The sequence below is a fragment of the Equus asinus genome, chromosome 22 (genome assembly GCF_041296235.1).
Source record: "Equus asinus isolate D_3611 breed Donkey chromosome 22, EquAss-T2T_v2, whole genome shotgun sequence".
NCBI classification, from domain to species: domain Eukaryota; kingdom Metazoa; phylum Chordata; class Mammalia; order Perissodactyla; family Equidae; genus Equus; species Equus asinus.
In genome coordinates, this window is record NC_091811.1 from 52,078,963 (window position 1) to 52,105,849 (window position 26,887).

The window sequence follows — 26,887 nt, forward strand, 5'->3', positions numbered from 1 at the left end:
GGGCAGTGTTTTCCACATAGGAGGTGCTTGCTGAATTTGTTGCTGAAGAAAAGGTGACACTGTAGATTACAGAAACCTCCTATTGGTATTCAGCTGTATCTTAGATACAACTCCCAGAATCACTTTCTTCAAATCTTTACCATCTTTCTTCTCTTAAATATATCATAGCTTCCTATTAATTAACAAACTCTACTGGTGAGGTAAACCTACCACCTGCCTAAGTTCCTCCCTACCATGGCATCTCCAAGTGAAGTCAATGTGTTTACCATCCCTGCTATACTATTGACATACACCATTCTTTCTACGTTTGTTGCGTGCCTACTGTCTTCCAATCACTGTGCTACACATTAGGGATCTGCAATAAGCAGGAAAGCTGGCCTCATATCAAAGAACTCATCATCTAGAGCCGGGGTCAGCAAACTTTTTCTTAAAGGGCCAGATGGTAAATATTTTAGACTTTGAGGGCCATACAGTCTCTGCTACAATTCTGCTGTTGTAGCATGAAAGCAGCCACAGACAATACACAAATGGACATGGCTGTGCTCCAATAAATCTTTATTTACTAAAATAAGAAGCCAGTGCGCTGTAGTTTGCCTATGTAGTTTGCACTGTTCAACAGAACTTTGTGCAATGATGAAACGTTTCTGTGATGTCCAACATGGTAGCTACTAGCTATATGTAGCTATTGGACACTTGAAATGTTGCTAGTGCAACTGATGAACTGAATTTTAAATGTTGTTTAATTTTAATTAATTTAAATATAAAAAGCCACATGTGTAGTGGCTGCCATACTGGATAATGCAGGTATAGAGTGCACCTAACATTCACTGCAACTAAATCAAAACTTGCCTCAAAACTCTTCTCAACCAGAAAGCCTTCCTGATTGGCTTCTGCCCACGAAGGTCACTCTCTCACTCTTATTCTGTATCTAGTCCTTACTCCTATTCATTTTGGACTGATTGACATTTTGTTTAATAATTATGCGTTTATAATTATCTTTTATGTTTGTAACTTTTTCCTTCCCCAACTAAACAAAAATCCAAAGACAGAGAATGTGTCTCTTGATCATTATCATCATCCTCCTTCTCCACAGTGCCTTGCAAGGTGCTTAAAATCCAGAAGGTGCTCAATACAGCTACTTTATATCACACACTTCCTTTACCAGTTTCCCTGACAGGTGGTAATGTTTGCTCAAGACAGATGGTCCTTTTGGATCAAAATCAGTACTTACTTGGAGAATCTTTCTGCAATAGCTGATGACTTGTTCTTGTTGATAAGAGAAAGTTCTTTGGCTGTTACCCTCAATGATAGTGAAGCCCATTGCCGTCTATTAAATGGAGTTGATTCCATCTTGTCTCAGATACTCAAATACCTATGCAATAAAGAAAGTCAGAATATTAGACACAAAAGAGGATTCTCCAGCATCCAAGGACAGGCAGCGGCGTGGTGTAAGCGAGATAGCAGAGAGCCCTAGACCAGGAGACCACACTCTTCTACCGGTTCTCTCAAAAACTGTAACCTTGGTCAGATGATTCAATATCTTTGGGTTGTAGTGTCCTGTAAAATGAGAAGCTTAGACCAGATGATCTCTAAGGTCCCTTCCAGTTCCATCATTTTATGACTGACCCCACTGTGCAAATATCAATTGGCCTTTCCCTGAACTTAAGTCTGTTCCAAAGTCACATTTAGAGTGGAATGTTCCACTCTTCTGAGTTACATCCCAGGGGAGGTACAATCAGCATCTCTGTAAACTCAGGTCCAAATTAGGTCCTACCTACATCCAAGTTTCTTTTGGCAGCCCTCTCTCCCCAAGCTCTGCAACACTGACCACTCACTGTTGAGGAGAGAGCTGAGAACACAGCATGGTATAATACAAAGAGTGAGGGCTTTAAGGAAAGATAGACTTCAGTTGAAATCATAACTTTGTTACCTTGAACAAATTATATATATTATTTTCAGTTTTAGTTTCTTTAGCTGAAAAAAGAGGATAATAGCTACCTTTATAGGGTTTTTGATGTGGATTTAAGAAGACATATTTAAAATACTAAGCATGTTATAGTAGTATTACGAGCATATTAAGTATAATATATTAGTCTTGGCTTTTGTTACAATTCTTATTATTTTAAAGCCTTTTAACAATTGGGGAAGAATAACACATTTTAAATTCAGAAGATAAAATCTCTATACTTAAATTCTTTTCTAAAATCCCTTCAAGTCAAAGACTGCATAAAGCCATGCCCTTAACATCGCCTAGTCCCTATCCATCAACCTGGATCGCTGGGTTTTGCCCCAGTAATTACCAAAGGAGTTCCAACCTTTGTCCAGAAGAGGTGAGATTAGCAATGAGTCAATAGTTTCCTCATTTGAAGAGTGAAAAATATAGATGAAAGCACTACTTGCAGCTCTCTTGACAACAGCAGAGCGTAACTGATCTGGTAGAATGTATGGTTCATCAGGTACTGCTTCCAACAACCTTGACAACAGCAGAACATGCAGTGTGCTTAACCAGGCAACCTGGGCTTCCATTTCACACTAAAAGTCCTATGATGCAAAGTAAGTGATAAGCAACCCTAAAAGACCACACTACTTTTAACGCATGTAGTATTCATTCTTCCAACTAAAGCCTTGTCTGAAAACAATACTAGTTTAGGTTTATTTGTTTGTTTTTATCCCCATGTTGGAAGGCAATACAGTACCCTCTAATGATAAGAAGCTCTGAAATAGATGCATTTACATGGGAGTGTTGGCCCCATCACTGAAAACTGTGTTCCCTTCCCTAAGACTTAGATTTCTCATCCATAATAATAGTACTTACTTCACAGTATCTTTATGAAGAATAAATAAGATAAAGAAGAAAAGACCCTAACATAGAATAAGAAACAAATGTTAGTTTTTTATATTATCTCTTCTCCTTAGATAAAATAACCTTAATTTTACACATGGTCTTTGACATAAACTTGAATGTATCAAGTAATACATGATATTTGTCTATCTGCTTTCCAGTTTGTATCTGACAGACCCACCAAACACTGTCAGCCTTTTCTCCAACAAGAAAACAACACAGAAGCAACGCACAATTCAGCTAAATTTAATTATGTAAAACCACAATAATGACTCTTTAAGCCATGTTAAGGAAATACTAACCAACACTTTAAGATATTATTGGTACAATTTTGCTTGCAGTATAGGTATGGGTACAAATGTTCTCAGTTCTTCTACAGTGATCAATTGTGAATCAAAGAAAAAAATACAGAAGATATGTTCTCAAATGTTCATAAAAAAGGAAAAGCACTAATTATTTTGAGGGACTGAGTGTAATAAAGAAAAAAGAGTTTAATTTCCAAGTCTAATTCCATGGTTTTGATTACTCTCAGCCAGAAAGCCAAGAAAACTCAGGACATCTATTTTGGTATAAGGCTAGGACAAACACACTTTACACTCAAGGAATGAAGTAGCTCATATCCTGATCTCACTTCTCCTCATAGAAGTAGACTGTTATTTCTTAGCAATGTGATTAGTACCCTATGAAACAGATAAAGGTGACAATCACCAGGTACCAGGTTACTGAGTAACTACTTCCTACAGGGGGTAAGGAGAGGGCCCTGCCCAAATACAGCACCTAATCTACTGGGCTTGCTAATGTGCACACAAACAATTATAGCAGAAGGCAGAATGGGTTAGAGGCAATGCATGGTCTAGGAGTACAGGTTTTTCTGGCTTGGTAGGAGGGAAAGGAAAAGACATCCGATTGACTTTGGACTTATGGAATGGGCAGAATTTCAACAAGAGAGGGCAGAAGAGGAAAGTGCTTCCCAGTTAGGGCAAACAGCATTACACTGTTAGGGAGTTGCAATAGGACACTTCAACAGAGTTGCACAGGACACTTCAACGGAGTTAAGACTCTAGGTGCAAGAGAAGTTGAGGCTAAGGTAGGGAAAGACAGAAGGGGGAAGAGCTTTGAAAACCTGTTAAGGAGTTTGGGCCATATTCCAATAGCAGAAAGAACTAGCCTGTGAGTGAGCAGAGATGAGGTCTAGTCTTAAGGTGACACTCTCTAGCACATGTGTGACCTTTATGGCAAATAAAAAAAAAATAATTTCCCTGAGCCTCAATATCCAAATCTATAAGAAAAGAACTCTGTAGTGAGTTACCCACAGTCTCTATGGTGAAACACAGAAAGTTTTTAAAAAAGCAAGTAATATAATAAGAGCCATGTCTGAAAAAGATGATTGTGCATCAGTGTGTAACTTGATAAGACGGGAAAAGATTGGAGTCTAAATTACTAGTCAAGAAGATCCGAAAACTCTAAGTGAGAGGTAACCAAGCTTTAATTTAGAATAGGTGGGGGGGGGCCACCCAGTGGCATAGTGGTTAAGTTCATGCACTCCGCTTCAGCAGCCTGGGGTTTGCCAGTTCAGGTCCCAGACGTGGACCTACGCACTGCTTATCAAGCCATGCTGTGGCAGGTGTCCTACATATAAAGTAGAGGAAGTTGGTCATGGATGTTAGCTCAGGGCTAATCTTCCTAAAATAATAATAATAATTAGAATAGATGGGAATGGAAAGGTGGAAAGAGAGATTTGACAGTTTTTAGAATAAAATGAACTTAGGATAAGAGAACGAATCAAAGTTGGCATCATCAAAGTTGAATGATCAGAAGGTTGTTGATGCCATTAGCAGAGAGAGCAAATACAGGAAAAAGAGGGAGAATGATGAGTTTTTGCTTTACACACGTTGAGAAATACACGTCAGCAAGAAAAATCCTAGCGATCAACAGGAAGCTAAAATTCAAGGCTAAGGTTAAAAATTAGACTCTTGTAAGGAAATGAACAATCTAAAACATCTACTTACGTAAAGCACATACCGCACTTAATCCTCACAACCACTTTACGAGATTGGTTTTATTATCCCATATTTATGATGAAGAAACTGAGATTCAGAGATATTAAATAACTTTACAATGATCATTTAGCTATAAAGTAGCTGAACTGGGATTTAAATCCATATTCTGTTTGATTCCAAAGTCAATCTGTCACCAGTGCATTCCCTAAGCAGCTCGAAGGACGTCTAAAAGTGCTTAACACTCCCTCAAATTTCTTTTTCAGAGCTATGTTGGGAAGAATACCAGCATCAACTGGCTTGAACCAGATCAAGCCCCACAGCAAGGGCAGCGCTTGCGCAGATGGCCAGGGGATGACCAAAAGATGCCCTTTACTTCATTTTAATACTAGAATCACTGCCCTACAGGAGCCTAGGCCTTATTAGCATAACATGTGATGTATGTGAGAGCATGTTTTCAGACTGTGCCTGAACCAGCTAATACCCACCTCTACATGTGACAACAAAACTTCCCTTTTAAACATTCATTCCCCACCCGAAATAAAAGACATCTGCTTCCCTTTGTTCGGAGAGCCATGACTTTGGAAATGATTCTCCATTGTCTCCTATTCGCTGCAAATATACTCTACTTTGTGTGACAACCACTTCTGGGGGAGAGTCTGATTTTAACTTGCCAGCAAAGTGGGTCCAGCAAACCCACTTTGGTTTGGTAACAAATCCTCTTTCCACTACAAGTAATGTATAATGATTAAAATCATCACTTTTAGCAAGGTAGAAAATTGGGTAGCAAAATCTCTGAACTACTTAGCTGCAAACCCATGCAAATTATCTTTCAGTAAGAGCGTAGTGGCAAGTATCTTCCCAGAACGTGAGCATCAGAGATAATCATCCAGTTCTTTCAGAAAAACTTAATGTGAGCTTGGGCCCTCATGAAATACTCTCCACTGTGAGTAACTGGGCTTTCATGGGCTTGCGTTAAAGGTGTGCTATCTCCCCCGACTTACCTGCTCTCATTCAGATGAGAGTCCCATTCTCAGACTTTAGGACAATTTCCTTAATCCTAGAAATCCTGTCAAGAGTGAAAAGAGGGGGCCGGCCCCGTGGCCGAGTGGTTAAGTTTGCGCGCTCCACTGCAGGCGGCCCAGTGTTTCGTCAGTGGGCGTGGACCTGGCACCGCTCATTGAGCCACGCTGAGGCGGCATCCCACATGCCACAACTAGAAGGACTCACAACTAAGAATATACAACTATGTACTGGGGAGCTCTGGGGAGAAAAAGGAAAAAAATAAAATCTTAAAAAAAAAAAAAGAGTGAAAAGAGCATGTACCAACACCTGGAAAGACCTGTCCAGAAGGAGATAGTCAGTCTGGGCTAAAATATCCTTGAATATTTTTTCCAGAAGCCCAGTGGACTTTAAGATCCATTCCACTGCATTGCCACATAAAAACACTAACAGTAGCTGTCACTTATTGGGCACTTACTAACTCATTTAACCCTTACAACCCCCCTGGAGATAGAGTAGTGCTATTTCCATTAAAGAAAACTGTGATTTATTAATGTTAAGTAATTTGCCTAAGGTCACATAGCTAACATGTGGCCCAGGAAGAATCTACTGTCCAGACTCTAAAACCCAACCTCTTAGGTCATATGCATTCTGCGACTACTTTGACTGTGAAGGAAGAACTGCTGGATTGGTTGACAGTTGTGTGCAAGAGATAAAAGAAATGGGCATTACAAAAATAACTTTAAGATTTTTAGCCTCGGAGACTGGAAGGAGAGTGGTAAAACAAATAATAATAGGATACATAGAAAGGGGAAGCATTTGCTAAGAAAGAAGATGCCTTCAGTTTTAGATACATATGGCAAATTTTTCCATCGAGAGAAGAAATTAAGTAACCAAATCCCCTTTTTTTACAGTAAGGGAATTGAGCCACATAAAGTTCCCATAATTTTCCCAAACTCACCAGCTAGTTAGTATGAGAGCCAGAGTTCTAATTCCTGGTTCAAAGTTCTTTTTATCACACCAGGTAGCTTGAAGTGGGACAACTAAATGTCCTTATGGGTAAGCTGCAGCCTGGAGATAAAGATCTCTGGAACTAAGGTCCTTGAAACTTTGAGGGTTGGGCAATGACTCACCGGGAAACTTGGCCTCAGGTATCTGCCTCCTTAAGCTATTGCTTAGGGTGAGGCCTGTAGCTGCTCCAGGAAGCCTGCTCTAATAAATTCATTCACAGCAAGTGAACTGTCTCCCAGAAACTAGGCTGAGCCAAAAGCAAATGAGCTGCCACGAATCAAATCCTGTTCTTATACATCAGTCTCTCTTTCTCTTTCTCTCTCTCTCTTAGAAGTGCTGTTTTACTTATTTTTGCCTCCTGAGATGATTTCTTGTGCATGAGGCATACTTGCCTGAACATAGCCTCAAAAAACTAGAAAGAACAAAGCACAAACTCACTTGTTAAGAGAAATTGTTATGTTTTAGAAACAGATTGTAGAGTTTTAAAGTCTTTTCTTTTTTTTTTTTACCAAGAACTCTTTCCCATTTGAACATCAACAGGTAAAAGGAAGCAATAATTAAAAGAAAGAAAAACAACCTAAAAAACTTCAAGGTGCAAAAGGAAATTTAAAACAAAAGCAACACGAAATAGGTTCCCACATAATGTTTTTTCAGAATATAAACTACATTTATCTCTGAGGGTGTATTTTTGTAAAAAAGATAGTGACTAAATTCACGTACTTGAAAAATTTTTTGAAAGTTAATAGCTTTTGTTAACCTTTTACTTTGAAATAACTTTAGATTTACACAAGAGTTGCAAAGATAGTACAAGAGTTCTCATAATATACCTTTCACCCAGCTTTATCTTACATTATCACAGTAAAATTATCAGAATTAAGAAATTAACACTGGTACAATACTATTAACCAAAGGGCAGACTTCATTCAAATTCTACCAGTTTTTCCACTAACGTCTTTTATCTGTTCTAGGATCCTAAGTCTCCTCCAATCTATGACAGTTCCTCTGTTTTTCCTTGCCTTTCATGACCTTGACACTTTCAAAGAGTACTGGTCAGATATCATGTAGAACGTCCCTAAATTTGGGTTTCTTGGTTTCTCCAATAAAAAGAACCAGGGCTTCTCAGAGAAGTGGTTGATTGTAGAGCTGGGGCAGGGCAAATACAAGATGAGTCTAGAGCATCTGGAAATGCTCAAAAAAAGTTTGTTGCTTTTTTAAAAAAAATATGATGCTTCCTCAGATTAGATTAAGTTTATAGAATTTGGGGAAGAATGCTAGAGCTGATGTGCCTTTCCCAGTGCATGATATCAGAGGGTACAAGATGCTGAGGTCTTATTCCTGGTGATGTTAACTTCAATCACTTGGCTAAAGCAGTGTCTGCCAGGTTTCTCCACTGGAAAGTCACTATTTTTTTCCCTTAATAATTCATAAATATTTGGAGGGAGTACTTTAATCCTGTTCCTCTTTAAACTTTTACTTGCCAATTTTAGCATTCATGGGTGAATCTTGCCTTCAGCAATTATTACTACAGTGTTCTAATGGTGATTTATTATTGTCCTCATTCCTTCTATATTCAGTAATTGCAATTCATTTATAAAGAAGAATTGTCCTTTCTTCTTCATTTATTTATTTATCCAATCATTTATTTATATTAGTATAGACTCACAGATATTTACTTTATTCCCTGGGTTGTAACAATTTCTGGATTATTTTATTCTCTAGGTTATTTTATTTTGTTTCTCAAATTGTTCCAGCTTTGGCAACTTGGAGTTCTTTCAACTTGGCTCCGGTGTCCTTTCAACATGCCACCTCTTTTTTTTTTTTTTTTAAGCACTTCCTCACTTTCTAGCACTACAAGATGTTCCAGACTCATCTTGCATTTGCCCTGCTCCAGCCCTGGAATCGATCACTTCTCCAAGGAGCCCTGGTTCCTTTTATTGAAGAAACCAAGATCTGGGTACTAGGTGTGTTCATTGTTACTGAGATGTCTCTGCTTCCAGGCTCTTTTAGGGGACAGAACCAGGAAATATATGTCTATATATTAACTCATGTATATACACAGATCCATATTTCTATATTTATCTCTGTATCTACCTATCTGTAGGTATGTGTATATATACACATATTTCTTTAACCATAAATTCATAGTGATACTTCTGACTCCAGTCTAGCATCCCAAGATTCATTCTAGTATTCTCTTTTATTTATTTGTAACTTTTTTCTCTGATAGTGAGAAGCTTAAGTCCACAGAATTTTAATTTTGACGTGAAAAGAGACCTAGAATCTCCAAAATTATGCTATTACCAGTTTATATTCCCTCGATACACCAAATATTTTTTCATTCTGCCTGGAATGTTATCCCTACCTCAATCTATTCATCTTTCAAGACTCAAGTGAAAGACTACCCCCTCAAAGGACCCTTTTCTGAACTGCCCTAGCCCTAGACCCAATCAGCATGGGTCACTTTCCCTGCCTTATGATAATTTTATAAATTCTACTCAATAGAAAGATTCTTGAGGTTAGGGGACAGATATACTTTGCCTCTTGCCCTCCTAGCATCTAGTATAATGCTTTCTAAATAGAAGGAACTCTCTCTATATGTCTTGAATGAAATTGCACAAAGGTTTAAATTTTATCCAAAACACTATCAGTACAAAAAAATGAATGTTTATTGCAGTCCGAGGACTAATTGTTGAGAAAGCACATATCAGTTTTCAGAACTGTGAGTTAGTAATTTTAGCTTATTCAAACTCAGATAAACTCAAGTGATATGAAAAAAATGGAACCACTAAATAACTTCAAATACTATACATAAAAGGCTCATTGCTTTATTATTCAGCAACATGGTGACAGACAAGGCTGTAGGCATGTTAGAATAATCATTGCTACTGTTCTTAAAAGAGCTTTAGCTAGGTCTCTGCAGAAACATGCATCCTAGACAACAGGTAAATTGTAACAATGACCAAATTCCCAGGGGTCAACAAAGATGTAGATATTTGCATCAGGACAGAGTCACTTCAATAACATTTTGTCTCTTTTTTTTAATCTCCTTTTAAGAGTAATGAAAGAGAAGGTGTTGTAATGAGCAGCAATTTTACTTCTGGAAACTGCTCACCAAAGAATCAGAGCAACTTTCACTTGGCGCTTGCAAACATTCACCCTTAGTGATTTACACTTCACCAGTCCATAGATAAAAAGAAGAAGAAAAGAAAGCACCTTCAGATATCATCTCTCCTTCCTCTCGCCTGCGTCTGGGGAAAAACAAGTTCACCACAGCCCATCTGAATGCCTGATCTTTCCCTTCTACCTTTCCAGAACCTCACTTCACCTCTACCTCTGACTTTGCCTTTTCTACCTAAAAACATGCTTACATTTCTGGGGGAGTGTGTGTGTGTGCGTATACATATCTGAAATTTGTATGTATGCATTAAATAAATAATCCTTTTTTCCCTTGAACCTCCCCCCCACCGCCCCGCCCCCCGCAAACTACCACCTCACCTTTGTCCTACCTTTACTGCCAAACCTTAGCCTCCAGGTACTCATTGTTTCCACTTCCTTATATTCTATTCATTCCTCTGCCCGTTTGGGTCTAGCTTCTACTCCACCCATTCTACTCAAATTATTCTCCTAAAGATTACTTACTGCCAAATCCAAGGACAACTTCTCAGTGTTTAACCTTCTCTGTTGCCATTTGAATTGTTGATTAGTTCCTCATTTTTGAGATGGTATTTTGCCTTGTTTTTTCTTAAATGGAACTCTCCTGATTCCTTTCCTGTCTTTCAAATCATTCCCAATTTTCTCACTGAATCCCTTCTCTCTTCCTCTACTCACCCCAGTTCCTAGGCATTACTGAAGGGTTAGTTTCTCTCCTCTTTCTGGGTGAGCTCAACCACTCTCAGTCATCAAAGGTCACTTAACACCAGATGATTCCCAAAGCTGTATCGTAAGGCATAATCTTCCTGACTTCCATTCCTAGAATTTCTACTGCATGCTGGATAGCCTCAAATGTCCCATAAATACACAGCATAACATGGCCCAAATCATATATATCATCCGCTCTTACCTCTACCCCTCAAATTAAGTTTATTTAACCACAAATACTTTTTCTCCAAAGACGAGAAGGCACATGAATGTTTGCTTATATCCAAGCAAATAATATAACATCAAAGATAGTATGATATAACAAAATGTACACAAGTTCTGAAGTTAAAAAGACGTACCGGCTCTTACTCTGCCTTTTTCTAATTCTGGTGACCAATGGCAATTTAGTGACCTCTCTGAAGACTATACCATCACCTACCTTAGCTCATCAAAAGTTCCATATAAAATGTCTAATATAGTGACATATAGAGCAGAGAGAAAGGCATAGAGGCTGAGAGCATAGGCCATGGAGTCCAAATCTAGCTGTTCGAATCTCACACCACTTACTAGCTGTGTGATCTTACGCAAGTTATTATACTCTTGTCTCAGTTTCCTTATCTGTAAATCAGGGATAAAAGAAACTACCTCATAGTGATGAGGATTTTAGGCTGGTTAATTTTAAAACTGCAGATGAGAAGCAGGCTTCGAGGACTGGAGTTTGATTGCCCTTTGTTGAGAAACATTTACACTTGTAAGGGAAACCTCCATCTGTAAAGATGCCTCCCTCTCTGTGCCAGGAAGAAGGGGGATGGCCTTATCTCTAGAAACTCTTAATGGGGAAGGCAAGAACTTAAATTGGTTACTGTCTGGCAACCTCATGTAACTGATTTAGGGTGGTGGCTTCTGGCCTTTACTTAATCCGATTTGATTCTTATCTAAAAATTGTGGGACCACCCAATGGCCAGACCTCACTGATACCATTTTAACTTTTTTACATGTTCTTTCCTTTGTCTTGTAAAGAGATGGTTCACATACCTACGCCTTAAATTTAGCCTTACTCTCCACCCACGTTTGCAGCAGTAGCTGGGGCAGCAGCAGCACCTCCTCCTGCCCGTGGGCCCTGTCCCCACGCAGCATCTCTGACTGCCCATGGGTCCTGTCTCCATGCTATTCTACACTATTCTCTAAATAAAAGAGCACTACTGCCAGATCTTGAGAGTCCAAGAAATCTTTCTTTCAACTCCTTGGCTCACTGACCCCGCAGCAATAGCATTATTCTGAGAATGAAAACAAATTCCTAAAAGTCAAGTAGGTACAACACTACCCAGCCCCTAATAAATGCTTAATAAATCTTTATTATTATCATTAATCAATAAGTATTTTGTCACATACAATCTTTATTTTCTTTCACACATGGACTTTGTATAAACTTTTTCTCCATGTTTAGGCAGGCCCAACTTACCTCTCTTGATCTCTGGCCTTTCTCCATACATGCTGTTTACTCTGTCTGAAAATGCTTTAGACTCTCCCTGGCCTTGTGCTACAGGTCCTAGCTTAGATGACACTTTCCTCCAGATGCCTTCCCTGACCCCTCAAGCCTGGGTTAGGAGGTTCCTGTTAAGTTCCCAAAGTAGTAGATCTATCCCTAACACTGATCACACTGTATTTTTTTTGATCACTCTGTATTTGAACTCTCAGAACAGTGCTTGACACACAGTGGGCACTCAAGTATTTGTTTAATAAAGGGAGGGATACCAGGTATCATTTATTGGATTTAGCTTTTTTTTGGGGAAGATTAGCCCTGAGCCAACATCCGCCACAAATCCTCCTCTTTTTGCTGAGGCAGACTGGCCCTGAGCTAACAACCATGCCCATCTCCTCTACTTTATATGTGGGATGCCTACCACAGCATGGCTTGCCAAGTGGTGCCATGTCCGCACCCGGGATTTGAACCTGCAAACCTTGGGCCACCGAAGTGGAATGTGCGCACTTAACCACTGCGCCAATAGGCTGGTCCATGGATTTAGCTAATTTTATAGACTAGTGCTTTAGGGGAAAAGAAAATGCAACAGAAGAGTAGGTTGTGTTTCTTCCAAGATAAATCATTCCAGATTATGGGAAGCCAGCGGATATAACCATCAAAAAATGGTCTCGGGCTGGCCCCGTGGCCAAGTCGTTAAGTTTGCACACTCTGGTTCGGTGGTTCAGGGTTTCGCTGGTTCGAATCCTGGGCGTGAACATGGCACTGATCATCAAGCCATGCTGAGGCGGCGTCCCACATGCCACAACCAGAAGGACCCACAACTAAAAATACACAGCTATGTACCAGGGGGGCTTTGGGAGAAAAAGGAAAAATAAAATCTTTTTTTTTTCTGCTTTATCTCCCCAAATCTCCCTGGTACATAGTTGTACATCTTAGCTGCAGGTCCTACCAGCTGTGGCATGTGGGACGCTGCCTCACTGTGGCCTGATGAGCAGTGCCATGTCTGTGCCGAGGATCTGAACCAGTGAATCCCTGGGCCACCGCAGCGGAGCATGTGAACTTAACCAGTTGGCCATGGGGCTGGCCCCTAAAATCTTTGGGGGGGAAAAAAAAAGTGGTCTCTAGCACTAAATTCAGGTAGAAAAAAACCTGAACCCTATCAATACAGATTGTTTCAGTTAAATCCCTCTGCTGGCATATTCAGGTGTTTTCTTACAATGCTATTTCTTATAAATAACCATATGGCTTTTCAGGTAACAAGGCCAAATAGTAATTCTAGAACCCAAAAGAGAGCTAAGGTGAGAAACAAAAGTGAGGGAGAAATAATTAATTCAGTAGGTCACAACCTTGAGTGTACATAAGAATCACCTGGGCCAGCCCAGTGGCGCAGCAGTTAAGTGCACATGTTCCACCTTGGCAGCCCAGGGTTCACTGGTTCGAATCCTGGGTACAGACACGGCACTGCTTGGCAAAGCCATGCTGTGGCAGGCATCCCACATACAAAGTAGAGGAAGATGGGCACGGATCTTAGCTCAGGGCCAGTCTTCCTCAGCAAAGAGGAGGATTGACAGATGTGAGCTCAGGGTTAGTCTTCCTCAAAAAAAAAAAAAAAAAGAATCACCTAGGAGGTTTGTTTAAAATATTGATTTCCAGGTCCCATCCTACAATTCTGAATCATTAGGTCTGCAGTAGGGCCCAGGAAGGCCATATATTAACAAGAATCTTGAAGTGATTCTAGTGTTGGAGGTTTCTATATCACATGCTGGAAAACACTGAAATAAAAGGGCTTAAGACCTATATGTATTCCAAGAAAAATGGAAAAACAGCAGCACAGAATATTTTTATATTGCCCACTTCAAATTTGGCAGTGTAAAGAAAAGTGCTGCCCTTTAAAGGTAGGCTAAGGTTTGGAGAAAAATTAATCTGGGACGCTGAACTGATAAATTTGTTGCTCATCACCTAGGTTTACCTAGAACTTCACTGCCCAGAAGGCTCAAAATCATTGTGTAGACCAACAACTCAAGATAATACAATTTTTTAATTCTTTTTTTCTCTTTCTTCTTTCAATTTGGTTTGTTGCTGAACTTAAAACGCTGCTTGAGAAAAATATACAAGGTTAAAAAAATGGTATCTGAACAGAAATTCCAATTTGTTTTTATCTACTGAATATGAGGGCAACTATAATTTATTGAGATGTCAAAACTAAAGCAGGAAGCCAACAAGCTTGGGCTCTAATCTTTAATTTGTCCCTAATTAGCAGTATCATCTGCTGAACGAGTCATCTCTCAGGGCCTCAATTTCCTCTTGTGTAAATGAAGGGGTTAAAATAGCCTTATGTTTTTCTAACTGGAGGTCACAATTAGTGAGTTGTGAAATCAATTTTAACTGGGTCAGAACCAGCATGTTTGTTTGTTTGCGTTAATGAAAAAGAACAGAATGAAATAGAAAATGTCAAAGTGCACCACACACAGTATAGGTATTCTTGTATAAAGCCTTTGTTTCAGTGATTTGTGTGTGTATAAACTGGGTAAGAATGTAAAATATTTCTTATTGTGGGATGTGGTTAAAAAAATTATAGTTTGACAAGTGTTGGCGAGGATGTAGAGAAACTGAAACCCTCATACCCTGCTGATAGAATGCAAAATGGTGCAATTCCTTTGGAAAATAGTTGGCAGTTCTTCAAAAGGGTAAACATACAATTACCACATGACCCAGAAATTCCACTCCTAGATATATATAGATATATATGCCTAAGAGAAATAAAAACATGTCCACACAAAAACTTGTACATAAATGTTCATAACAGCATTATTCACAATAGCCCCAAAGTGGAAACATTCCAAATGTTCATCAGCTACTGAATGGATAAACAAAATGTGGTCTGTCTATATGAAAGTATATTATTTGGCCATGAAAAGGAATGAAGTACTGATACACGCTATAACGTGGCTTAACCTTGAAAACATTATGCCAAGTGAAAGTCACAATAGATCACACATTGTATGATTCCATTTATACGAAATGTCCGGAATAGGCAAATCTATAGAAACAGAAAGGAGATTAGTGGTTGCCTAACACTTAGGGCTTAGGGTGGAGGGAACTGACTGCTAATCGGTATGGGCTTTTTCTGGCAGGTGATGAAAATGCTGTAAAATGGTTGTTGTTGACGGCTGCACAATTCTGTGAATATACCAAAAACCATTGAATTGCACACTTTAAATAAGTGCATGGTATATGAATTATATTTAAATAAAACATTTAAAAAATTATAGTTTGAAAGTCACTAGTCTAGATGACAGATGATCACTAAAGTCTCTCAGAATTCTCAGTGTGCCCTCCACACAGGGCTCATATCACCCATCCTTACACCCTGGTTATTTGAAGGCAGAGCTGTGTAATGGAAATACCAGCTGATTCCCGTTCTGATTCCAGCACTAACTAGGTGCATGGCGACCTCTCTGTATCACACTTTCATTCTACACAAAATAAGAAGGATACACCTACCTTACAAGGTTGTTCTAAAAATAAAAGGAGATAATAAATGCAAAACAGTACCTGGCACATTGCTTGAGGTCAGAGCCAGATCTTGTCAGTCTTCGTGTGCTTCTGTGTCTAAGACACATTCAGTAAACATTATTCTGAAGGTTTAGTTAACAGAACACATATTTGGGCTTAGCTTAGTTTACATGTCATATTGTCTTAACAAGGCTTATGTCATAAGGCTCAAATTAAAAATAATTCAGGGGCCAGCCTGGTGGTGCAGCGGTTAAGTACACACGTTCTGATTTGGCGGCCCAGGGTTCGCCGGTTCGGATCCCGGATGCAGACATGGCACCGCCTGGCAAACCACACTGTGGCAGGCATCCCACATATAAAGCAGAGGAAGATGGACATGGATGTTAGCTCAGGGCTAATCTTCCTCAAAAAAAAAAAAAATTCATAAACGTAACATTTGTTTCAGCAGTTTGACTTTTTTAGTGCAAAATCTACTCTCTTTACATTATATATTGGAGGTAGTAATACTAGTTGAAAAGAAATTAGTGGTCTCTAAAACATTGGTGGTCTCTTTATGAAATTTTTATTACATAATTATTAGAAAAACTACCTCTCTCTTCTTAAATGTTTGTTTTGGGCACTTTGAGCAATTACTTTTTGCAGTTTTTATTCAAAGGCCAAATTAAATATGAATCACTTTTTTAGTATAAATGTAACTAAACTGCAAAAAGGATAAATCCAGATAACAAATGTTGGGCCTTCATAAGGTTCTTGTGCAATTTAAAAAATTTTAATCTTTAATTAGGTCAGTGGTTTTCAAAAAGAGCTTCCACAGCCAAGGTAGAATCCATCAGCATGCCTCCCATCTCCCCACACCACCACCTCCTTCACCCTCTTCCCTTCCTTTGGGGAACCTCTCCTCCGCAGGTCTCAACAAGCACTCAAACTGGAGCTGCCATTTTTTTCACTGTCTAGCTTCCTTGGTCAGAGTGACTGGTCAAGGGATGGACCTGCTCTTCATGTCCATCTGTATGCGGAAACACACAGTATAAGAAATAGAAGTCTCTGCCTGCTCTCGCCTGCCCCTCCCCCCAAGCCAATTCTACCTCCCACAGGTAACCTCCGTCCCAGTTTGGAGTATAAACTTTCTGATATTGCTTATAATAATAGCAAACACATAACAATATGTGTCAGTCGCTCTTCTAAGCATTCTACATATATAATCTCATTTTATCTTCACAACAACTCATGAGGTGGATACTATTATGATGATGCCTACTTTACAAATGAGAAAACTGAAGCACAGAGATGTTAATACACATCACACATAAATACATAAATTTTTTTTAAATTACAGTGGTTTTATGTTAATGTGCTGCTCAGCAATTATTTACTTCCTCTTGGACACCTTCCTACATCAGGACACAGGGATCTACCTCAACCTTTCAGTACCGTATACTACTTCACTCCACAACAGTCCGTGACTTATTTAACCAGGCACCTGTCAATGAACTTTTAAGTTGCTTTAGGTTCTTCATCATTAAGAACAAGACTGCAATGAACATGCTTCCACTACTGCCTACTTGGAGGTGTGTGCATCTATGGTGTAAATTCCTAGAAGCAGCATGTCTAGTTCAAAAGACCTATGCATTAAATTTTTAATAGACATTCCCAAATGTTTCTCCAAAAAAGTTGCATCAATTTGTATATATTTTTGCATCAATTTACATTTGAACCACTGGCTATGTAAGAAAGCCTATTCTCCACATCCTTTTCAATATTGAGAATTATTAATCACTTTTACTTTTTTCAATCTGCTATCGGTGTGAAAAATGGTACATTGTTGTTTTAGTTTCCATTCCTTTAATCATGGGGGAAGATTGAGCATATTTTCAAATGTGTATTGGTCACTCAATACACTAACTTTTTGAAACATTTATTTTTTAAATGTCCTTTATAAATTGTTTATTATCTCCAGAACTTAATTTCTTTTTCAAATTGCACAAGGACTTTCTGAATATCATGTGTAACTCCTTGTACAATTCAAATTGCCCCTTACAGCAGCTGTCCTTTCCTGGTGTCTGATTCCTATCCAGACCTCATTAATATTCTTTCCAAATAGAAATGTCGCTTGACTATACAGATGAGATCCTCATTTCTGTAGAGGTCCCTTTTGTAGGGCACCCACCCCTTGACAGCTCATCAATATTCCCTCCAGGGCACAGCCCTGTGAGAAGCCTGGCTGACCCTACGTGACAATCCAGGCATTAAGACCACTGCTTAGGGTTGTGCTTCAGCTGCTACCCCCAACTCGCCAGTCCAGTGCTTCTCAGTTGTGCGGGGGTGGGGAGTACGCTGGGAATATCAGGATCATCTTTGGAACCTGAATCTCTCCTGTGGAGTCCAAAGACATTTAAATTTTCTGAAAAGGGTCCCTTATGATTCCAATGTAAAACAGCTTTGGAAACCGGGTTTTGGCTTGATCCCAGGGTTATTAAGCCAGAGCAGGGAAGGCAAACACAGACCCTGATCACCCACCACCTAGATGGACCGTCTCAGAATCAGGTAAAAGTTTGGGCCACCTTGGCATAAGCCTAGGGATCGGTTATTGAACACTGGTCATAAGCAAGGCGATTCATTCCATTTGATATTCACTAAATCCTTATGATACCTTGAAGCAAAAATTATTTTCATCTTACAGAGGAAGAAACTAAGGCTCAGAGAGGTTAAATAACTTGCTCAAGGTCACACAGCTAGTAAGTGGCAGAGCTAGGATTTGAAATAATCTGACAGACCCTAATGTTCACGTTCTAATGACTTACTGCAACCACATCTTCCCAGTATCTGGGGGTGGTCTGGGCCAGTCTTGTCTTCCCAAACTTCTCGAAACTAGAAGTGCTGAAGGCTGGGCCAGATGCCCCAGATTGTTCCACATCTAAGCTGACTCTGCCCCAGGCTCCTTTTAGCTCAGGTCTACTTCTTGAGTCTACCACTTACTTATTGGGCAACATTAGGAAAATTACTCTAAGCCTTAGTCTCATCATCTCTAAAGTGTTCTTTGAGCCCAGTGCTAAAAATAAGTGCTTAATAAATAATGATAGTGGTGGTGGTGGTAATAAAAATAGCTAACATTTACTGAACATTTACCATGTGTCAGGTACTATTTTAATTGTTTTGCATATATAAACTTCTTAATCCTCACAGTAACACACTCAGAATATTACTGTCCTACTTTACAGATGAAGAAACTAAGGCCCAGAGAGGTTAAATAAATGTTAGCTCTTATTCTTTTTTTTTTTTTCCCCTTAGGAAGATTAGCCCTGACTAACATCTGCTGTCAATCCTCCTCTTTTTTCTGAGGAGGCCTGGCCCTGAGCTAACATCCATACCCATCTTCCTCTACTTTGTATGTGGGACGCTTGCCACAGCATAGGTCCGCACCCAGGATCCAAACCGGTGAACTCTAGGCCACCAAAGCAGAACATGCAACCTTAACCACTGCACCACCAGGCCAGCCCTTATTCATTTTTTAGGAGGCTGGGATGGAAGCAAAATGGCCTCTAACACAGAAAATAAACCAGAAATGCAGTTCTAGTGTACACTGTATTTGAGGATCAACTTGTTTTTGTTAAATCAGCAATAAAAAAAAAAAAAGAGCACACGTAATGTCATCTTTGAGAAACGGGTAGTGACTACCTGGAACACCAGATCTGCTTAAAACTCTGATACCATTTTCTCTGCACAAAAATGTTTAAATCTCTGTCAAATTATACCTTGTAAGGGCCAAATTTTAGGTGTTCTCAATGCCTCTGTAAAAACTCCAAGTCAAAGATGATATAACTATGGCCTTCCTACATGGCTTCTATTACTTTATTCACTCATTTGAATATTTTACCTTCTTGCACTTTTTTAATCCAAATTTGTCTTGTACATAATTGTTGTAATCTTCATATATCTTATTTAGACAGGTAAAAGAATAACCTCCAATTACAGCCTTTAAAAACTGACTTTGGTCTAAAATTTTTAGGTCATAAAGAACCACCCAGGCACCTTTCTTTTTTTTTTCTTCTTTAAATTAAGGAATTACTAGATCTAATCTAAATTCAATTCTACCTCTCTCTTAAATCTAATTTGTTGCTTAGTCACTTGGTTCTTCTCCTCCCTCCCCCCTGGATGATAATTAACTCATTGTAAGGGCAGACATAATCCAATGGACCGAGGCTTTTTCAGTATTTTTGCACACATCGTAAAGAAAAATCTCTATCAGTAAATAGAAAAACAGAAAATTATGTCAGTAACTTCAAATTTAAAGAGAAAAGCACAGCTAATTGTGAAAAGAATGTGGAAATTTAAAGTTAACTAAGGCATTACACAAGGCACTCTGAACAGCCTGTTTCTTCTTTAACCTTTGTACCACTCCACACTTGAACATCAGATGCATCAAATATCAGTGCCTGGGACTGTATATCGGCTCAGTAAATATCTGCTACACAAATGAAAAACAGTATTACGCTAGCTCTCAGCTGCCACATATCTCAACAGTCTCACCGACACAACTGAATATCTGCCTAGAAACTACATGCTCACAGGTCTTGCCAATTACATGCTTAATTAAGACAAAGTAGCTAATTAAAGAGTCTACAATGTCAAAGAAAGAGAAATTATACACTTATTTTAAGAAGGCTGCTTCCATTAAAGATATAACCTCCTTATACCAGTCCTTTGTCCTTAATAATTAATCAAGTTTTCTCCAAATCCAGAGCTTCTTAGTTTTGCTCCTGGCCATTTCCAGGAAGGGCCTGGCTTCCATTCTTCTTATCGGAAATTTTAGATGATGTGTTTTTTTCAGGATTTGCTCAATCTGAAAAGGAGTTCAGATCAATTTAACTAATCCCTTCAAACAAGAGAATTAAAATGGGTTTACTGAAAACTGACTCTTCTCTAGGCAAATTCCCTAATCTTTCCTTTCTGTAAAAATCTGAGCAGCTAACCCAGAAGCTGATGCTGGTCACATAAAAAATTACCTAATCACACAGCCACAGAAGTAATAGAATTTTGCCACTAATCTGAACCAATACCATGCATCTTATTTCTTAAGGACTGGTTACAAATATATTAATGTTAATGTTTTAACTAAATTTTACCGTTTACCTTCTAAAATTACATCAAACTATGGTGCTGTTTTAAAAAGTTATTGAGAGGCATTTACTGGCCAGTGGTCTTTTACCTGGCATGGGAAAGTCAATCAACTTCTTTAGGTCTCAGTTTCTTCATCTCAAAAACAGATAATAATTTAAGATGATGGTTATGAGAATTAAATGAGAGAATAAAAGTAAAAGTACTTTGAAAACTATACATTACTATAAAAACTACTATAATTTTTAATAAAATTTCAAGCCAGTTTCAAGCCAAAGAATAATGGAATTAAAAAATAAGTCTACCCAACGAAGGGAAATTGGAAGAAATTAGAACTGATTAGTTGCACTGTCTGGTTCAACTAGAGGTTAACAAGAAACTCCTTGTTTAAAGCTATTCCTAAAGAATTCTCTCATCAATACACTGACCTATTTCAGGGTGTGTAGTAAGTATAATGAAAATATACTTTCCTTGAGGATTCCAGGTAGATTTCTTATTTTTTTCCTAAAGAAAGAAAGCAGAAGAAAACTTCTGGTTGCTTAAGGATTCTAGTCAGTTGGGTTCTAGTTGCGCTACACTTGCCTTAAAACATGCAGTAAGAGCTAACAGACGAGCATTGGCCAGCAGTAATAACCCTGAAAGGAGATGCTGACAATGGTAGTAAAATAGTGGCCTGGATCCTGGGAACACCTTGGAAAACCTGCACTCAAATGGAACTGAATCCTGGCTATCACAGTATCCAAACCTTTGTCCTGCTACCTTCAGAAATCCTCAGAGACTGCTACCTGATTTGAACCCTGATGGAACTACCTCAGCCGTTGTCCATAAAGAAAAAACAACTTGGCCAGCCCCATGGCTGAATGGTTAAGTTCACACGCTGCGCTTCGGCAGCCCAGGGCTTCACGAGGTCGGATCCTGGGTGTGGACCTAGCACCGCTCATCAAGCCATGCTGAGGTGGCGTCCCACACAGCAGAACCAGAAGGACCTACAACTAGAATATACAACTATGTGCTGGGGGGCTTTGGGGAGAAGAAGGAAAACAAAAAAAAGGTTGGCAACAGATGTTAGCTCAGGTGCCAATCCTTAAAAAAAAATTTCTAAAAAAGAAAAAACAACAACAAACTTTGGATTGCAAACCCAAACAAGACTTGTTAAAATGAGAAGTCTATCTTCAAGGCTTATTTGCTCATTTAATAAACATTGAGCAGCAGTGCTCTATGTGTTAAGGATATAACGTTGACAGAAAAGGTCTCCGCTCTCATGAAGCCTCCATTCTACCAGGGAAGCAGGACAATTAAACACTGTGATTAGTGTTGTGAAGGAAATACAAAGAGTAACCAGAGTGGTGGTAGGAAAGGGGACAGCTACCTTAGACAGTGGTCAGGGAAGGCCTCTTTGAGCGAATGACATTTGAGCTGAGACCTGAATGATGGGGAGGAGAGAGGCAGCCAGCCAGGTGAAGAGAAGAGATGAGGGAGTTTTCCAGGCAGAGGAAACAGCAAATGCAAAGGCCCTAAGGCAGGAAGAACATTGCTAAGGAGTGAGTAAGGAGAGAAGTATGAGATGATGACAGAGATGAGTGGCAGCCAGATTAAATAAGGACTTATAAACAACGGTAAAGGATTTTAATTTTATTCTAAGTGTGATGCAAAGCCAAACACCGCTGTATAACAGTGTGTTTGCAAGATGAGATATATTTCGCACACTCTATGAGTATTTAATTGTTTATTTTATGTATAATGGCTACAAAATGAAAAGGAAAGGCAAGGTTCTCACACTAAGAAGGCTTATAATCTTTAAGGAAGCAATAATTCATAAATAGTGACAGCATTAGATAAGAAATGAAGTAAAAATAAAGTGCTAAGTGAAGACTGGGGAGGGAGCCACTGATTCAAATAGAAGAAATCAGAAAAGGCTTTATAAAAAAAAAGTAGCATTTTATTTGAGCTCCTTAGGAAAAGGATTTCAGCAGAGAGGGGGAGGAGCATGAGGCTGTGGGAACTGAATGAGCAAAGGCACAGAGGCAGGAAAGGACAGGGTGGGTCCAGGAAACTCTGAATCATTGTATGGCTACAGTGCAAGGTGGGTGGGTAGAGATGTAGGAGATAAGCCTGGAAAAATTGGCCGTCAGGGTGTGGAGTAGGGGGTCTTAAATGGCATGCAGAGGAATTTAGATTTAATTTACTCAGGCATTGGTTCCCCTTGAGTGTGTAAATGAATCTTTTGAGGTAGTTGTTAAAACTGCAGATTCCCGGCCCCATTCCCCCAGATATATTGATTTGTAGGTCTAGGTGGGACCTGGGAATCTACCTTTTAACCAACACCCCAGGTGATTCTGAAACAGGTAATCGAGGGAACGATACTTTGAAAATCAGTGTTCTGTTTTTTTATGACAACTCTGGATTGAAAGGGAAAAAACTGAAGCCAACTCTTAAGGATTGCTCAAGGACTGTAGCAAAAAAGAGGGATCTGAATAAGAAGACTGATAAAAGAGCCATTATTACTGATGGGGTAGGACCAACTGAACTTGGGGATTGAGTAAATGGGGGAGGAAAGAAGGACTGAAGTGTTTAAGACAACTTCAAGCTTTCTCCTTAGGGAAACTAGGTGGACGCAGGTGCCTGGTGCATAGGGACTATCCACATGGTCTACTTGGTAGTTGGAAATATGGATCTGGAGCTCAGAACATGTGCAAAGGCACTAAACACACTGGTTTGGTACTCCCAAGTAAATTCAAGACAAATTAAAGAAGTACACACAAAAAATAAAACCATAAAAATTAGAAGGAAAAGTCAACACTTAACCCCATGGCTTGCAAAAGACTTGTAAACATAAAAGCAACAAAAGAAATCTCAAAGAAAAGATTTATAGATAAGTAATAATATACCATATCCAGAATTAAAAGGCAAATACGTAGCTAAACATTTGACCACAGGACAAAAAAATCAATCTTAAGATGAAGAGCTTATACAATCACAAAGAAAAAACACTAAGAAGCGTTTCTGTAGGGAATAGTGAAAGCTGTTAAATAATTTGGCTTTGCAACTTAAACTTTGTCATAAAATGAGACTTGCTTTACATCCATTAGAGATGATGGGATTTTGTGGCACAGATCAGCAGGGGTCTTATGACTTACTTTCTCAGGCTGCCAAGTGTCAGTCTATGAAAGTGCCTAAAAACTTCCAATCGTTACAACTTCTATTGTCCTGAGGGCACCAACACATTAAATTGTCCCCAGACTCCATTATGCCTTGCTACCCCCATGGAAATTGCCTTTACTGAATTTAGTCTTTCCTCAGGCTCTATATATCTAAAATAGGTAAAGGGTTAGGGATGGGACAGAAAATTATTCCAGAATGTCTAGCAAGCAGAGGCTTGTAAGTCACCCTTTCAACACAGAGGTTGATGGACTTTGGGATCAATAGCCCAACCCTCTCGTTTACAGATGAAGCTCAGAGAGGATGAATGACTTCCCCAGGATCACCCAAGTGGTTGGTTCCTAACGCCAAGCTGGGAACCCTGAGTCTCAACCGAGCATCCTTTCCATTTTCAGGTGCTGCTCCACAATCACAAGCTCTGGCTTCTCATAACAATGGGCATTTAAAACATCACAATTTCAACTTCTGTACACTTTCTACTTCACCACTCCACTCACTCAATTTGGCCTAACAAAAACCTGTACTCCATTCCCCAAAGCCCCAAGTAAACAAAAGAACCCCAAACAAAAAAACAACATAATTAAAATGTTAAGATAAGACCCAAATAAAAACGGGAATGAATTAACCAAAAGACAACTCGCAGAAGAAATGGAAATGGAAATAAATATATGAAAAATGTTCATTTTCTCTTATAATTAAAGAAACACAAGTGAAATCACTTTTGCTTATAAATTAGTAAAGATAAAAAAATAAGATTCAACATTATGAAGGATGCTTTAAGATGGGCATTCACAACCACTGCAGGTGCCAGAGCTTCTAAAACCTGTATAATTTCCTAAGTGATAAGAGAAACAGGAACATCATTTTTATAATATTTGGGGTTTGTGAACCATAAGGGTGAAAACAGCATCTTTTGTTATTCATAACAACACCTGAGAGAATGTTAGTCTTTATAAAAAGCAATTTGGCAGCATTAACATTTTTTAATTTACATGCCCTTTGACCTAGTAAGTCAACTTTTAGGACTCTAACCTAAAGAAATAAAGAATGATTTGCACAGAGTTATGCATAAATTTGTTCTCAATTTTTTTAACCTATCAATAATGTTGTAACAATCAAAACAACCAAGTGTACAGTTAAATTACACAATATCAATACAACTGAGTATTAAACATTCATTGAAATTGTTTTCAAATAATTTTGATGCCATGGAAAATTATGACAAAATGTAAAGTGAAAAAGCAAATACAAAACAATATCTACTGTAATAGTATGAGCTAATTATCTTTGTGGTTTTTTTTTAAAGATTTTATTTTCACTTTTACTCCCCAAAGCCCCCCAGTACACAGTTGTCTATTTTCAGTTGTGGGTCCTTCTAGTTGTGGCATGTGGGACACCGCCTCAACATGGCTTGATGAGCGGTGCCACATCCGCGCCCAGGATTGGAACTGGCGAAACCCTGGGCCGCCGAAGCAGAGTGCACGAACCCAACCACTCGGCCAAGGGGCCGGCCCCTACCTTTGTGTTTTTGTGAGTGTGTGTGTGTATCAAACAAAAGAAAAGACTAAAAGGAAATACACCAAATGGTAGTTCTCTCTGGAACAGATTATGGAGTATATTATCTTCTTTATAATTTTTTTCCCCAGGTTTCCTGTAATGAGCATATATAATTCTTATTCTCTAAATGTGTATGTATGTTTGTATATGCAAAAATAAAACAAGAATTACATACATGATATGAAAAAAGGTTTTAAAAAAGATAAATTTGCAAATCATTCACATGGAGGTGTTAGCTGTAGTCATGGAAAGAGGTTAGGTTGCACAGGGAGAGAGTAAAGTGAGAACAGGTAGTTGGACAGGGTCATGGCAAACACCCACATTTAAGGGGCAAAAAGACTGAGTTAGTGAAGGAGTATGGGAGGAAACTGTTAGATTAGAAGATAGAGAAACAGGTAGAGTCACAGCAAGAAAGCCAAATGAAAGGAAGAACCAGAAAAGTTGTCCACTTGGTCAAATGTTGGACTTGTGACAGTGACAGGGCCATTAGAGAGAAATCATGGGTGCTATGCATGGACAGAGAGGTTTCCTCTAGGGCTGGAGGTGGGAGCCAAATCTAAGCAAACATTCCCTGTTCAGTAAAACTGATGCTGAGGAAAAGAAGTTCTGGGCCATTTGCCTAAATTTCACAGGAAAAAAAGATTGTAGAAATCTAAAGCCAAATAAAAGCATATCAGGATTACTAGTCTATGGGTAATGAAATGAAAATTGGCAATACTTTGGTGTGCAAGAAATAACATGTTTGAGGGATTGCAAAGGTTTCCATATAGTAAGCTCTGTTAAACGATAAATAAGGGAAAAAATAGCTCCACATGTTCTCAGAGATTCAAAAAAGTTGCACCTTTTTTTGCTAAAGATGAAAGTTCTTAGTTTCAGAGTAGCATTATTAAGAAATTCTTTAAAAATAAAAAGAATGTAAAATTTCATGGTATCGTTAACTTCTTATGACTGGATGTGTAAAGTCTCTACAAACATTTTCAAGCATAAAGAAATCATTTGACACGCTAAATAATGGATTGCTTTTGGGTCAAATCTAGTCCTTTTTATGAAAAGAGATCTGCATTAGCACAATAACTTGAGTGAGTCTCAAGGACTTTGTATCCAGCCACAGAATAAACACATCAGTATGGTCCTACCAGGAGTACTATTTACTGCAGAATCTCAATTCCGCAATCATTATGTGAAACTACTCAATTTACAACCACTTATTTGTTACAAAAGAACCTTGAGAGTCTGTGTTAAGTAATTTAACATCACCTGGAGATTACTGTACACAATCCAAAATAAAGTACTTTAACTTCTTATCAAAAAACATACAGTGAAAGACTATAGCAACCTCAGGGAAAA

The 26,887-nt window shown here is 38.8% G+C and overlaps 1 protein-coding gene across 4 annotated transcripts in view; it reads right to left on the minus strand.

Moving 5' to 3' along the window:
• Positions 1 to 26,887, minus strand: part of LIMA1 (LIM domain and actin binding 1) — a 79,518-nt gene that overhangs the window by 49,708 nt on the left and 2,923 nt on the right. For 3 of the 4 annotated variants that reach the window (XM_014862870.3, XM_014862868.3, XM_070494026.1), the window contains exon 2: positions 1,232 to 1,372. In XM_014862870.3, the coding sequence (XP_014718356.1) occupies positions 1,232 to 1,350 (119 nt within the window). In that variant the 5' untranslated portion in view covers positions 1,351 to 1,372. Of the gene's footprint in view, positions 1 to 1,231; positions 1,373 to 6,802; positions 6,890 to 26,887 lie in introns of those variants that run through there. The other variant, XM_070494025.1, reaches the window with a different exon arrangement.